Source organism: Pan troglodytes, chromosome 10 (assembly GCF_028858775.2).
Source record: "Pan troglodytes isolate AG18354 chromosome 10, NHGRI_mPanTro3-v2.0_pri, whole genome shotgun sequence".
Taxonomy (NCBI): Eukaryota; Metazoa; Chordata; class Mammalia; order Primates; family Hominidae; genus Pan; species Pan troglodytes.
The window spans coordinates 83,561,645-83,576,391 of record NC_072408.2 but is presented as its reverse complement, the minus strand read 5'-3'; the positions used below and the strand labels follow the sequence as shown (position 1 = coordinate 83,576,391).

At 37.8% G+C, this 14,747-nt stretch overlaps 1 protein-coding gene across 10 annotated transcripts in view; it reads right to left on the bottom strand.

Moving 5' to 3' along the window:
- Positions 1–14,747, bottom strand: part of ZDHHC17 (zinc finger DHHC-type palmitoyltransferase 17) — a 296,534-nt gene that overhangs the window by 57,851 nt on the left and 223,936 nt on the right. The window contains exon 1 of one of the 10 annotated variants that reach the window (XM_016923888.3): positions 14,129–14,197. The exons of the other annotated variants lie outside the window; for them this stretch is intronic. Coding sequence (XP_016779377.1) covers positions 14,129–14,182 — 54 coding nt within the window. The 5' untranslated portion in view covers positions 14,183–14,197. Of the gene's footprint in view, positions 1–14,128; positions 14,198–14,747 lie in introns of those variants that run through there. 10 annotated transcript variants of the gene reach the window in all.

The window sequence follows — 14,747 nt, the reverse complement described above, 5'->3', positions numbered from 1 at the left end:
AAACTCCATTAAAATAGAGTAGCTTGAGTAGGTTTAGTATTTTGAGTATACACAATGTTCTGAATAACTGACAAAGCAAGCCAATACATAAGACTTATCCATTTAATTTCTTTAAACCTTTTCTGTTTAATTTCTCCACAGAATTCCAGTTTTCAATCTCTCTATGCTCTATATTCAGTGGGGTTAAGGTAAAGTAAAATACTTCTAAGCCAGTAACACTTTCTTATTTCTAAATTTTCTTTTCTGATTCTATTCTCTCCAACCACAGGGAAAATAATTTTTTTAAACTCCAACTTTGACATCTATATGGCTGTAAGATACCTGAAAAAGAATAAAAACTTGATCACATCTTTCAGGGAGAACAGAATATACCCAACAAAACATGTATTGAGAGCCTGCTATACATAAAGCTCTCTACAATGTACACTGGGACCCCACCCAGGATAGGGTAAGACATGTGCAACGTTAAAGAGGTTGTCAAAAAACGCAGTAATCAAGATCAACAACAACAAAAACAACAACATTTTAATGGAATATTTTTAAAACAAAACCAATGCAACAAAACACACACACACACACACACACACACACACACCCATGAACCAAACATCAACATTTTAAAACAGAGACAGCATCAGAATCACTAACTCTTCCTTTTGCATCAGGCTCCACTATAGCTCAGAGCATCACTGTGCATGTATACAAAATATAGCCTGTCATCCTGAAGGACTTCCAATCCAGAATGGAAAGACAAAGTAGAGAAGAGAAATAAGTCAAATATTATAAGCAAGAGCCTTCCAATAATAAGTAAAAACACAGATGAGGACAATATAATATCCAAAAGGTAATAACATAACTTGAAAAAACTTCGAAAATGTGCTACAGCAAAATGCTATTCTTTTTTACTATGGACAAATACATTGCTTTTACATACCAATAATATTCATAGAATAAAAATAAGTCTCCTTCTGAGGATTACTATCATAAAGTTTTCAAGAAACTTTAATTTTATTTTCATGCCCAGAGACCTCACTTACTGTACATAATGATTAAATTGTATTCTCAGTTTGTTTCACTGACATTGCCAAATGTGAGCTTAAAAATGTTACTGGAAATTAGACTTTTTTTTTCCAGTAACATATTAAAATTAACCTATATAAGTATCTGTTTTGTGCCTCCGATAAGGTTGTTTTTATTTCCTTAGTAAAAGGTATCTATTTTTTAAAATATGCCTTTAACTAAACATATCTCAAATAATTCTACAGTGGCAGAGTTATACTCACTAAAGAAAAGGTATATATGAAAATCTCCAACCTGCTTTATTACCTAACAAATTTTGTAATAAAGAACTTTATTTCTCACTTTTCAACAGACTGGATACTGGTTTATCTCTAGGACTAGTACCTTGTCAATGTGACAAATGACAACACTCTATCAAGGTAATCACAACTATCAATAGGCCTAGGAGTAACAGTTCTAATTATAAAACATATTTTTAACATGTTCATATAAATAAGCATATCTAACAAACATAGATAATAATTTTTAAGCTAAAAATTTGCTATTATATATTAAATATATTTTCAACATACAAATATTTATTAATTAAACTCTTTAAAATCCTGTAATTTGGCCGGGTGCAGTGGCTCACGCCTGTAATCTCAGCACTTTGGGAGGCAGAGGCAGGTGGATCACAAGGTCAGGAGATTGAGACCATCCTGGCTAACACAGTGAAACCCCGTCTCTACTAAAAAATACAAAATTTAGCCCAGCATGGTGGCAGGCGCCTGTAGTCCCAGCTACTCGGGAGGCTGAGGCAGGAGAAAGGCATGAACCCAGGAGGCGGAGCTTGCAGCGAGCCACGATCGCGCCACTGTGCTCCAGCCTGGGCAACAGAGTGAGACTCTGTCTCAAAAAAAATAAAATAAAATCCTGTAATTTTTCCTCGATGTTAATGGAAACCAAGAAGCAATTTAATTGCTATTTCTACCAAGAAAAGCAATACTAATTTAAAAATATGTATGTGTGTCATTGTAACTTTTAAGAACGCAGTAATTCCATTAGAAGCAGCTTGGTATAATAGAAAAAAATCCACGACTGAGAGGCTAATGAATAAAAGTCCGCCACTCCCCTACCTAGGGTACACCTAGCAAGTCAATTAACTACTATAGGGTACAGATCTCTCCTTCATAAAACGGGATTTGGATAAAATAAGCAAAAAGTTCCTCTGAGGTGCCTCAAGGTAAAAGTGGAAGAGCTCAGAGATTTCAAACTCCACACACTCATTCCCTTCTTTTGAGGCAGAGCCTCACTCTGTCACCCAGGCTGGAGTGCAGTGGCATGATCTCAGCTCACTGCAACCTCCGCCTCCCAGGTACAAGCCATTCTCCTGCCTCAGCTTCCTGAGTAGCTGGGACTACAGGCACACACCACCACACCTGCCTAATTTTTCTATTTTTAGTAGAGACAGGGTTTCACCATGGCCAGGTTGGTCTCAAACTCCTGGCCTGAAGTGATCTACCACTTCGGCCTCCCAAAGTGCTGGGATTACAGGCAGGAGCCACTGCACTCAGCCTCATTCCCGTCTTAAACAAAGCACTTCATTATTTGTTTTTAGATACTGGGTATTAAAAACTTTAAGCAAATTAAATTTAGCAGAGTTTATCTGAGCAAAGGACAACTCATGAATCTGACAACACTAATAACCAAAAGAGGTTCAGCAAGCTCAGCTTCAGAGCATGAGCAGAGGGTTTCAACAGGCTGAACTTGGAAGCAAAGCAATTACTTGATTAGCCACAGCTAGCTAGGCATTTGCCTTATTTGATCATGATCCAGTAAAAGGTCCCAAGTTAGAGGTCAGTTGGTGATTTCTAACTGATAATGTCTCTAGTTAGACTTAAGTTTCATGTCACTGTTTTCATTGAATTGGGTTTGGGTTTGCTTATGTAGGAACCCCAGGACATGCAGCTTTATACAAGATTTCTTCAATTAAAGGTTTAGCTGCTTTCTAAAAAAAAAGTTCTGAAACTTCTAGATTAGACATTCTCCAAGTTCTAAGGGGAACATAAAATGATTTCATATATTTTTTTAAAATTATAGTCACTTGGAAGATTCTTAACATTATCTAGTTGACAGTCAGAAGGTTTTTTTGTTTGTTTTAATAGTCCTGGCTTTGAAGAGAACTGGAAGGAGAGAAATTACCTCCAAAATCTGCTACTATAGGTAGCAGATAGTAGACAGGAATAGTAGACAGGAATGGGAAGAGCTGGGATAAGCTGAGCTGCGATAAACACTGCTGCTAAGAGAAATCAACATGACAAGACTCAATCTTATACAGCAGGTATAGGGCAAATACTAGTTTATATGCCAATATGAGAGATGCCATAATACATGTTTATTTGCATACCTTGATGGGATTATATAACCAATCAACTATTCGCCAAGTGTCTATGTGCAAACTAGTTAACTTTTTAAAATGCTAGACCTATTGTGGTATAAGTGTAATCCGTCTTTGTCCCAGGTTCACGGCACAAGGCTCCTAAAATGCTTAAAATTTCTGAGTGATAGGAATGTTTTTTGTCATTCATTAAAGGTCCCTTTTGACTACACCAGAGTTTATGCCAATGAAGTGACCTGGAGTGGAGCCCCTATATAGCATAGACTCAGGAGGGGGCTGGTGACTAGAATGACCAAGTGATTAGAGGGCTGGAATTTTCAACTCTTCTTACTGACCTCCAGAAAGGAGAATGAGGTGCTGAATATTAAGTTCTATAAAACCTCCCGAAACAACATTTGACGAGTTTCTGGATTGGTGGAGACATTAAGGTTCTGAGAGAGTAGTATGCCTGGAGAGGGCATGGAAACCACACTCCCCTACTCAGACCTCCTCCCATACATCTCTTTCATCTGGCTGTTCCTGAGTTGTATCCTTTATAATAAACTGAAAAATGTAAGTAAAGTGTTTCCCTGTGTTCTGTGAGCAACTTATGCAAATTATCAAATCTGAGGAGGGAGTCATGGGAACCCAATTTATAGCCAGTCAGTCCAGAAGTACTGGAGGCCTGATTTGTGACTGGCATCTGAAGTGGGGACTTCAGTCTTGTGGGACTGAGCCCTTGACTTGTTGCGTCTATGCTAATCCCAGATGTATAGTATAGTATACTAAGTATAGTGAGTTCAGGAATATTGTGAAAGGAGGGTAATGGAAGGGACTTGCCCTTCAAATTTAACTCTATTAAATTTATGGTATTTTGGGTCTCTACGGGTACTTGATTCATTTCTAAATTCTACCTAATACTAACGAACCTTCTTAAAACAAAATAAAACAAAAAGCATACATATAAAGCTCCTTTTAAAAAAAATTATTTCACCCCAAATTACATTTGCAAAATAAAGGCATTTTGTTACAGCCATAGAAATAGGCAAAAAAAAAAAATTGGCAACAAAGGAAAACCTGAGGTAGTGATTTCTTCTAAATTCTAGGCATATCATAAGGATTTTTAAAGGAATACTTATTGTTCATAATAAAAAGAGGGCATAAGCATAAAAATATATAACCAAGTGAATAACAAAATGGCAAGAAAAACCAGTTTCCCCTATAAAATCATAAAATAAATTTTTAAAAATGTAATTAGTTAACATTGCCAGCAGATGGCACTATACTCAAGACAGACTCTCACAACCTACCTGAAACACCATGTTTTCTCGGCTTTTATTTTTAATTGACACAATAATTGTACATATTTATGGGATACAGAGTGATATTTCAATACAGGTATACAATGTACAATGACCAAAACAGGATAATTAGCATATCTATCACCTCAGACATTGATCATTTCTTTGCGTTGAGAACATTAAAAATCTGTGTTTGTATATTTGAAAATATACAATAAATTGTTAGTCAGTCTGTAGTACTATAGAACACTAAGACTTATTCCTCCTAACTAGCTGTACTTTTATATCCCTTAACCAACCTTTAACTATCCCCTTCCTCCTCTTTCCTGCCTCTAGTAACCACTATTCTACTCCCTACTTCTGAGATTAACTTCTTTAGCTTCCATGTATGGGTGAGAACATGAGGTATTTAACTTTGTGATGAACTGTCTTTCAGGAAAGACTGAACAAAACTGATTTAGGAAAACATTTGGGAAAATATTCATCAACCTTAGCTTCCTTAAATAAGTTTTCACTTCATTTCCTTCTAGCATTAATCCCTATCTATACATGTATTTGTAACAATATATGTATCGTATTGTATGCAGTGTATTATAATGTCTTTCCACAGACATTTGATGAATGAATATTTATTTATTTAGAGACAGAGTCTCGCTCTGTCACCCAGGCTGAAGTGCAGTGGTATGATCTTGGCTCGCTGCAACCTCCACCTCCTGGGTTCAACTGATTCTCCTGCCTCAGTCTCCAGGGTAGCTGGGACTACAGATGCGTGCCACTAAGCCCAGCTAATTTTTGTATTTTTAGTAGAGACGGGGTTTCACCATGTTGGCCAGGCTGGTCTCAAACTCCTGACCTCAAGTGATCCACCCACCTCGGCCTCCCAAAGTGATGGGATTACAGGTGTGCTCCACCGTGCCCAGCCTGATGAACATTTAAGTAAATGCCTATATGCATATGTTTCTCTCCTCTTCCTCTTTAAAAAAAAGCTTCATTTTTTATAAGAGTTCCAGATTTACAAAAACAATGTCAAGAGAGTAGTTCTCATATTCCCCATGCTGTTTCCCCTATTAACAACAGCTAACAGTATGATACATTACCTTTAAAGAACCAATAATGATACACTATTATTAACTAAGTCCATACTTTGTGCAGAGTTCATTAGTTTTTGTCCAATGTTCTTTTTGTTCCAGGATCCCATCCAGGATACCACCTTACACGTCGTTATCATGGCTCCCTAGGCTACTCTTGGCTGTGACACTTCTCAGACTTCCCTTGTTTTTGATGACCTTGACAGTTTTGAGAATAACTAGTCAGGTATTTTGTAGTATGACCCTCAACTGGGATTTCTTTGATGTTTTTCTCATTACTAGACTCAAGTTATGTATTTTAAAGGGCAACTATTGTTTTTAATCTAACCTTTTTTTTCATATTTCTTTCAACACTCCTTTACAATCTTTATTTCCCCAAATGTTTATGTATTTTTATATAGTCTATAATCATAATACTCACACCCTTAATATTCTTTCCTTTTACATTTCTTTATGCCATTACACATAGTTTTTGTAAGTACTCCTTTCAACCACTGTTAGTCACTCTGCATATACCAATATATACCACTGCATATACCAATATATCAAAATGTTCTGAAACATTTCCCAGTTGCTGAACATTTTTAGGTTATTCTTAAATGTCCTAACTGAACTGAGATTGTGTATTTTAGGCTTTCCTCTTCTCTGTCTTCCCCTAACATTCTCTTCACCATTAGACTTTAAGCTATGACAGGGTGGGAATCCTATCTTAATCATTTGTGTATGTCCAGTGCTTAGGACAGAGTCTAGCACAAATAATACTGGTCTCCTTAAATGAAATGAAAGAATAAATGGATGGATTCTTCCTCACTACTGAAAAATATTTTCTTTAACTCATTTAATATTTCTTCATTTTAACTGGGGTAAATTCCTAGAGACGGATTCTTAAAGAGTATGAATATTTTTATGGTTCTTGACATGGTATCTAAATTGTTTTGCAAAACAATTATAATCCAAACAGCAATACATGATTAACTATTTCTCCATAAACTCACTGGCACTGGGTGTTATTTTTAAATTCTCCACTATTTAAAGAGTAAGAAAGACTTGCTGGGCACGGTGGCTCATGCCTATAATCCCAGCACTTTGGGAGGCCAAGGCAGGCGGATCACCTGAGGTCGGGAGCTTGAGACCAGCCTCACCAACATGGAGAAAACCCCGTCTCTACTAAAAACACAAAATTAGCTGGGCGTGGTGGTGCATGTCTGTAATCCCAGCCACTCGACAGGCTGAGGCAGGAGAATCGCTTGAACCCGGGAGGCAGAGGTTGCAGTGAACAGAGATCATGCCACTGCACTCCAGCCTGGACAACAAGAGCGGAACTCTGCTCAAAAAAAAAAAAAAAAATTGCAATTCCAACTTTAAATATATTTTCCTATCCTAGTTCATCTTTTGGGAATTACCTGTTCATGTCTTTTGGTCATTTTATTGTACTTGACTCCTGAAATCTGCTTAATATATTTGTATTACACTTTTATATATATAAGATTAAATATTAATCTTTTTCATACTGATCTAAAGACTTCCATGTTTAGAATTGTTCATTTATGCTTTCAATATAATTCAGAGATTATACCCTTTATAGTCACATGTATTAATCTTTTCCTTGTGCTTTTTTGGTTTTCATTTTTATATTTCAATACTGCTACAATTATTAGTGCTATTCATGAAATATTTTCAGTTCTCTTCTCAGGTACAAAGTTGAACTGTACACCCTTGGCCCTTTGAAAGATAAGTGTGTCCAAGTGATTGACCATGTGATCTTAACCAATGGAATATGAATAAAAAGGATCTGCTGCTTTCAGAGAACAAGTATAAGAGCCAACATGCAATTCCCCAGTCTCTCTTTCCATCTGCCAAGGAGACTGGCAATGTTCTAGAGAGTAGAGATAATCACTGGATAGAAAACCTACTATCCCACCCACAATGTATGTGTAGCATAAACTACTAACATTTTTTTAAGGGACAGGGTCTCACTATGTTGCCCAGGCTAGAGTACAGTGGCTATGCACAGACGTGATCATCACCCACTACAGCCTGGAACTCCTGGGCTCAAGCAATCCTCCTGTCTCAGCCTCCTGAGTAGTTGGTAGTACAGGTGCACACAACCACACTCAGCTAAGCCACTGAAATTTAGGGTTGTTACTGCAGCAAAACATAGCTTATCCAGACTAATATGATTCTGAGAGTTGTTTAGTTTGGTAAGTAGTGTGTAAATGGATCTATATAAATCATTTTCATTGTATTTTGGAGCTGGTTATAACTAGTATATGGTTTTACTACTAATGTTCACAGATTTATCTTATATCTAGCCACAATGTTAAAATATCATCTCTGATTTTAGATATCTTTGAATACTGTAAGAATACAATCAACTCTCCTGCGCGCGCACACACGCACGAGAGACAGAGAGAGAGAGAGAGAGAGAGAGAGACAGAGTGTGTGTTTTCACTCTATGGCCGATGGCATTGGCAAAAACATCAAATGCAATATTGGAAAAGTAAAATGAGAATACTTCCTTATTTCCTATTATTTTTCCTCCATTTTTTAATAGTCAATGTATTTAGTGTTTCTTCATCATAAAGCTGTTCAATCATCCTTATTCAAATATATTCCAGGGAATGCATAACACTGTATATGGATAAAAATGCCCACTTGATTGGGCATAAAAATGCCAACAGGCTGTTACATTATAGAATATGGCCAATTTAATATTTCATTGGAGATTCTCAATTTCATCCTGTAAAGATTATGACCAGTATTATTTTTATGTATCTCCTAGTCGATGATAATATTATGAAAGTGACCTTCACTCTTCCCCTTGACCTCCCTTCTCTACCACAGGCCAACTGTTCTTATCAGCAGCCCACACTCAAGTCGTCGCGACATTTCCATTAGGGCCCAAAAAACTAGGGCAGACATAAAACGACTCTGGAAAATTTCAAGGAAGAAGTACCTTCAAGTATTTTAAGTTGTTTTATTTTGGTTTTTTAAATGTTTGCATCAAGTGCACATGTAAATTATTTAAATGTAATTACCAAAATGTAATTTGAATGGCAAAGATACGTAACTGAAAATCCTAAGAAGTATTGTAAACTATCTCTTAGGAGAAGTGCAAAAACCCCATCTTCAACTGAGAATAAGTAAAGACATTTAGGCATCTAGTTCAGCAGGCAACGGAGATCAATCACGGAGTTTTGAGGAAGGAAGTAACAGAATTAGATATGCAATTTTAGAAGATCATCTAAAGATTTTTTTTTTCCTTTTCACCATCCCCAAAATTTATACTTCCGCCTTTCCTGTGCTATTTACTAGAAGGCATTTCTAACTATTAAAATGTCCAAGCTAGAAAAATTCAGCTGGGTGCAGTGGTGCATACCTATAATCCCCACAACTCATGAGGCTGATGGGGAAGGACCACGTGCGGCCAGGAGTTTGAGACCAGCCTGAGGAACACAGTGAGACTGTCTCTAAAAATAAAAATTAAAAAGGCCAGGCACAGTGACTCATGCCTGTAATCCCAGCACTTTGAGAGGCCGAGGCGGGTGGACTGCTTGAGTTCAGGAGTTCAAGACCAGTGTGACCAACATGGTAAAACCCCATCTCTACTAAAATACAAAAATTAGCCAGGCATGGTGGCAGGTGCCTGCCATCCCACCTACTCAGGGGGCTGAGGCAGGAGATTCACTTCAACCCAGATCGTGCCACTGCACTACAGCCTGGACGACAGAGCAAGACTCTGTCTCAAAAATAAATAAAAATAAAAATAAAAAAAATTAGCCAGGCTTGATGGCACACACCTGTAATCCCAGCAACTCAGGAGGTTGTGGTGGGAGGATCACTTGAGCCTACAGTAAACTGTGATCACACCACTGCACTCCTGGGCAACAGAGCAAGATCCCATCTCTTTAAAAAAAAAAAAGAAAGAAAGAAAAGAAAGAAAAAGGAAACTAATTCCCCCTTGATTCTTTATCCCACAGCTTCAAATATTCACCAAGTCACAATGCTTCTTTTCTCAAAATAAATCCGTCCCTTCCTCTGTATTAATATTATCACAAATGGTCTACCCATATTACTGTCCCTATCACTCCCTTACTTAAAATCCTTAAAATCATACATATAAGGGTAAAGAGAGGACATTTCGGCAATCATACAAAATCCTTCATGAAGTGGTCCCAGTTTGCTTTTTCCAGCTTTAGTATCCACCATTCCCTTCTACACATCCTACACATTTACGTACACCAGCCATTCCAAGAAGTCATGTACTTTTAAAAACCTCAGTATCTTTGTGCTCATGTTAGCTATTCTACTTAGAAGACACACCCCATCTCAGGCTCAGGCAAACCTTTACAAATCACAATTCAATTCACAATTCAAGAGTCACCATAGCCTTCCCTGTCCCAGGCAATTAAATGACCTAATATGTGTGCCCATGCTATGCAAATAAATTATTACAGACGACTAAGGATGGTGAACAATAATTTTTTCAAGTTTACGATGGGTTTATCAGGACATAACCACCATCATAAGTAGAAAAGTATCTGGACTCACAATGGTTCAACTTATAATTTTTAACTTTATGATGGATTTAACAGACTACTAAATGCATTTCTGACTAATGAGTTTACTGGGATGTGGTCCCATCGTAAGGTGACGAGTATGAGGGGACTTCAAAAAGTTTGCAAAAAAAATGGAATCAAAAGATTAAAAATATAAACTTCACTTCTCAACATAAGCCCCATCAAGTTCAAGACACTTTTGTAAATGATGGTATCATTTAGTCCAACCCTAAAAAACTGAAGGTCCTGGCAATTTAACCAAGTCAATGCAATATTTTTCACATTATTACCTGAAAAAAAATGGGTGCCCTTTAAAGATGTTTTAAGATTAGGGAACAAAAAGAAGTTAGAAGGAGCCAATTCAGAACTGTAAGGTGGATGTCTAATGATTTCCCATTGAAACTCACAAAACTGTCCTTGTTTGATGAGAGAAATTAGCAGGAGCATTGTCATAGTAGAGAAGGACTCTCTGTTAAAGCTTTCCCAGGCATTTTTCTCTGCTAAAGCTTTGGCTAGCCTTCTCATAATAAGCAGATGTTGTCATTCTTTGGCATTCCAGAAAGTCAACGAGCAAAATGCCTTAAGCATCCAAAATTCTGTTACCACAACCTTTACTCCTGAATTTTTGCTTTTGCTTTGAGTAGACCACTGGTAGCCATTGCTTTGACTGTGCTTTGTCTTCAGGATCGTACTAGTAAAGACATGTTCATCTCCTGTTACAATTCTTCAAATAAATGCTTCAGGATCTTGATTAAAAACTCTGCTCCTGTCTGCAGCCAATATGTATGCAAGGGTTTTGGCACCCATCTCGTGGAAAGTTGGCTCAACTTTAATTTTTCAGTCAGAATTGTATAAGCTGAACCAATTGAGATGTCTATGGTGTTCATTACTGTTTCTGCTGTTAATCTTCCACCCTGTTCAATTAGGGCATGAATAAGATGAATTTTTTCCTCACAAATTGATGTCGATGGTATTCTGCCACCAGCTTCACCTTCAACATCATCTTATCCTTTCTTAAAACAAGTTATCCATTTATATACTGCTGATTTCTTTGGGGCATTGTCTCCATAAACTTTTCACAAAGCATCAACGATTTCACCATCTTCTACCTGAGCTTCACCATAAATTTGATGTTTGTTCTTGTTTCGATTTTAGTAGAATTCATGTTGCTCTGATAGGGGCTCTTTTCAAACTGATGTCTTATCCTCCTTAATGCCTCAAACTAGATATGGTTTAGACATGTTACAACTAGTTAAAAGTTTATTTTGGTGCAAAAAAATTTTTGAAATCCCTGTATAGTTTTTTCATAATACCCATTTTCCATGAACTTTTTGAAATCTGTATATATTGTGTGGTGGTATATGTGCTAGTTTAGTATTGTTGCTCTAATAAATTGCCACAAATTTAGTGGTTTAAAACAACACAAATTCATTATCTTATAGTTCTAGAGGTCAGAAGTCGAAAATCATCACGGGACTAAAGTCAAAATGTCAGTAGGGCCACACACTCTGCTCCCTCCAGAGGCTCTAGGGGAGAATCTGTTCCTTGTCTCTTCTAGCCCTCTTGGGTACTGGCATAATCAAGGCCAACATTTTCAAATCTCTCTCCACTGTTTTTACATTGCCTTCTCCTCTGTGTATATGTTCAAATCTCCCTCCACCTCCCTCTTATATGGATATATGTGATTACATTTAGGGCTCAGCTAACCAAAATAATCCCTCCATCTCAAGATACTTAATTATTTCTGTAAAAACTCTTTTTCCTGATAAGGTAACATTTATAGGTTCCAGAGATTAGGACCTGATATCTTTGGGAAACCATTATTGTGCCTATTAAAGGATGAAAATAAAAGTGGCGAACTGAGAAGAGATAAAATCTGTATTCCATGGTGATGTGGTTTGGCTCTGTGTCCCCATCCAAATCTCATCTTGAACTGTATTCCCCAGGTGTTGAGGGAAGCACCTGATGGGAAGTGATTGATCATGGGGGCGGTTTCCACCATGTTGTTCTCATGATAGTGAGTTCATAAATAGTTATGAGATCTGATGGTTTCATAAGCGTTTGATAGTTCCTCCTTCACGTACCCCTCTCCTCTTTCCTGCCACCACGTAAGACGTGTCTGCTTCCCCTTCCACTGTGATTGCAAGTTTCCTGAGGCATCCCCAGCCATGTGGCACTGTGAGTCAATTAAATCTCTTTCCTTTATAAATTACCCAGTCTCGGGTATTTCTTTATAGCAGTGTGAAAACAGACTAATACACATGACTGGAGTTTTGTAGTTTTCTCTTAGCTATCAAATACCCTCAATCATGGGAGAAACCTAACCTTGGGCTCTCTCTTGTAGGACATTTTGAGAGATCTGAAATTCACCCTGTGGGGACTAACTTTCTACTTGACCAAACTTTAGTCAGGCTCCTCTGAGCCCTCTTCTCAACTAGGCCTCAACGTCAACCCTTGCCATTTGGGGGCCTGCATATCCCAATTTTTGCAAGAATTCTGCTAAGTCAATTAGACCTAAGTCAGGCAGGCCAAGGTCATCAGATACTGAAGGTGGGGAATTCTGTTAAGTTGTTTTAGCAAGAATCCCCTGCCCCTGATGTCTTCTCTTGGTAATTTTCCATCTGCTGACTACCCCTCATTCTGCTTGTTGACTATAAATCCCCACCTGTCCTTGCTGTATTTGGAATTGAGCCCAGTTCTACACTGAGGTATCTTTTCCACTATAGCAAAGTTCCTGAATAAAATCTGTTGTTTATCACTTCAGTCACTGTCCACTTCTGGCTTTCTCTGACAAGACTTCCCTCTGTAATATTCTCTGGTACAAACGAGACATTCTCCAGCACAATTCTTAAAACGCTTCCTCAGCTCCAACTCCAGTGGCACATATCTGAGGTTGTGTCTGCTGAGCAGGCAACTTTCTTTGTTAAGTTTCTTTCAAGATGTCACTAGACTGAACACATCTAAAGTGTTTGCCTGGCCCAAAGGAAATGCTCTTGACTCAATATCACTGGACACAAAGTGAAAGCCCTCTCTTCCAGCTTTTCCACTGCAAAGCTATTTTATATATCTGTTACATTTATTCTTCTCCAGGAATGCAGCAGCAGGCCTCAGTCTCTGGGCCTTCCATAACTCCAGGAGACCCAAATCATACTTTTCCCAAGAATTCTCTAACACTTTACTCAGGTAACATTCCAGGGAGGGAGGCCTAACTATTTTCTGCAACCCAGCAGGCATCCAGCTAAAGGACCATCTTCCTTCCTGAAAAGTCCCCCAATCTCTCAGAGAAATTGTTTTTCACCCACAGAGAAGATAATGTAAAGACTATAGCACTCCATTTTGAGCTGATAACTCTTCAAAGAATCCTTCCTCAAATTAAATTCTTTTTTTATCTTGTATAGGCTGGAGGTGCTAAAGTTCCAGAGCAAATCATGGCCACTTGCCAAAAAATTCAACACCATCTCTTTATAATGCAGCTTTATCAGCTTTATCAGCTACTATCCTTAGCTTTAGGCTCCAGGAAAAACGCTAAGGTGACAAGAAAAAACCCACTTAACACTCAGTTATATACAAATACATCATACAGTACTTACCCTATCACACCTAGAATTTTTCAGTTAACATTATGTTTTTGAGATTTATCTGTGCTGATACATGTAGCTCTACTTTATTCAATGTAATTGCTAAATGGTATTACATTACATGAATAAGCCAGATATATTCTCCTACTGTCTTAGTCCATTTTGTGTTGCTATAACAGAACACTAGAGACTGGGTAATTTATAAAGAAAATAAAGTATTTCTTACAGTTCTGAAGGCTGAGTAGTCCAAGGTGAAGGGGCCCACATCTGGCAAGGCCATTCTTGCTGCATCATCCCATGGTAGAAGGTGCAAGGGCAAGAGAGCATGAGACAGCAAACGAGAGGACTAAACTTACTTTTAGAACCACCCACTCTCGAGTAACAAACTCACTCTCTTGATAAGGACATTAATCCATTCATGAAGGCAGAGCCCTCTTAGCCTAATCACCTCTCAGCAGTCCCACCTCTTAATACCATCACAATGACAATTAACTTTCAACATGAGTTTTAGAGGAGACATTCAAAACAAAGCACCTATTAAAATACAAGTCGCTTAACACTTTTTGCTACTACAAACCATACTGCAATGAACAATCTTATATGGGTCTCATCTGTAAAAGTTTCTCTAGGGTAAGTACGTATTAGTTTTAATAGAACTTATAAGTATCTTCAACTATCTTTCAAGGTAGTAGTAACAATTTATGCTCTCACTAGCAATGTGTGAGTTCTCTTTCACTATACTTGGATTTATCAGATTTTTTTGTTGTTGTTGTTGAGACGGAGTCTCGCTTTGTTGCCCAGGCTGGAGTGCAGTGGCGCAATCTCGGCTCACTGCAAGCTCCGCC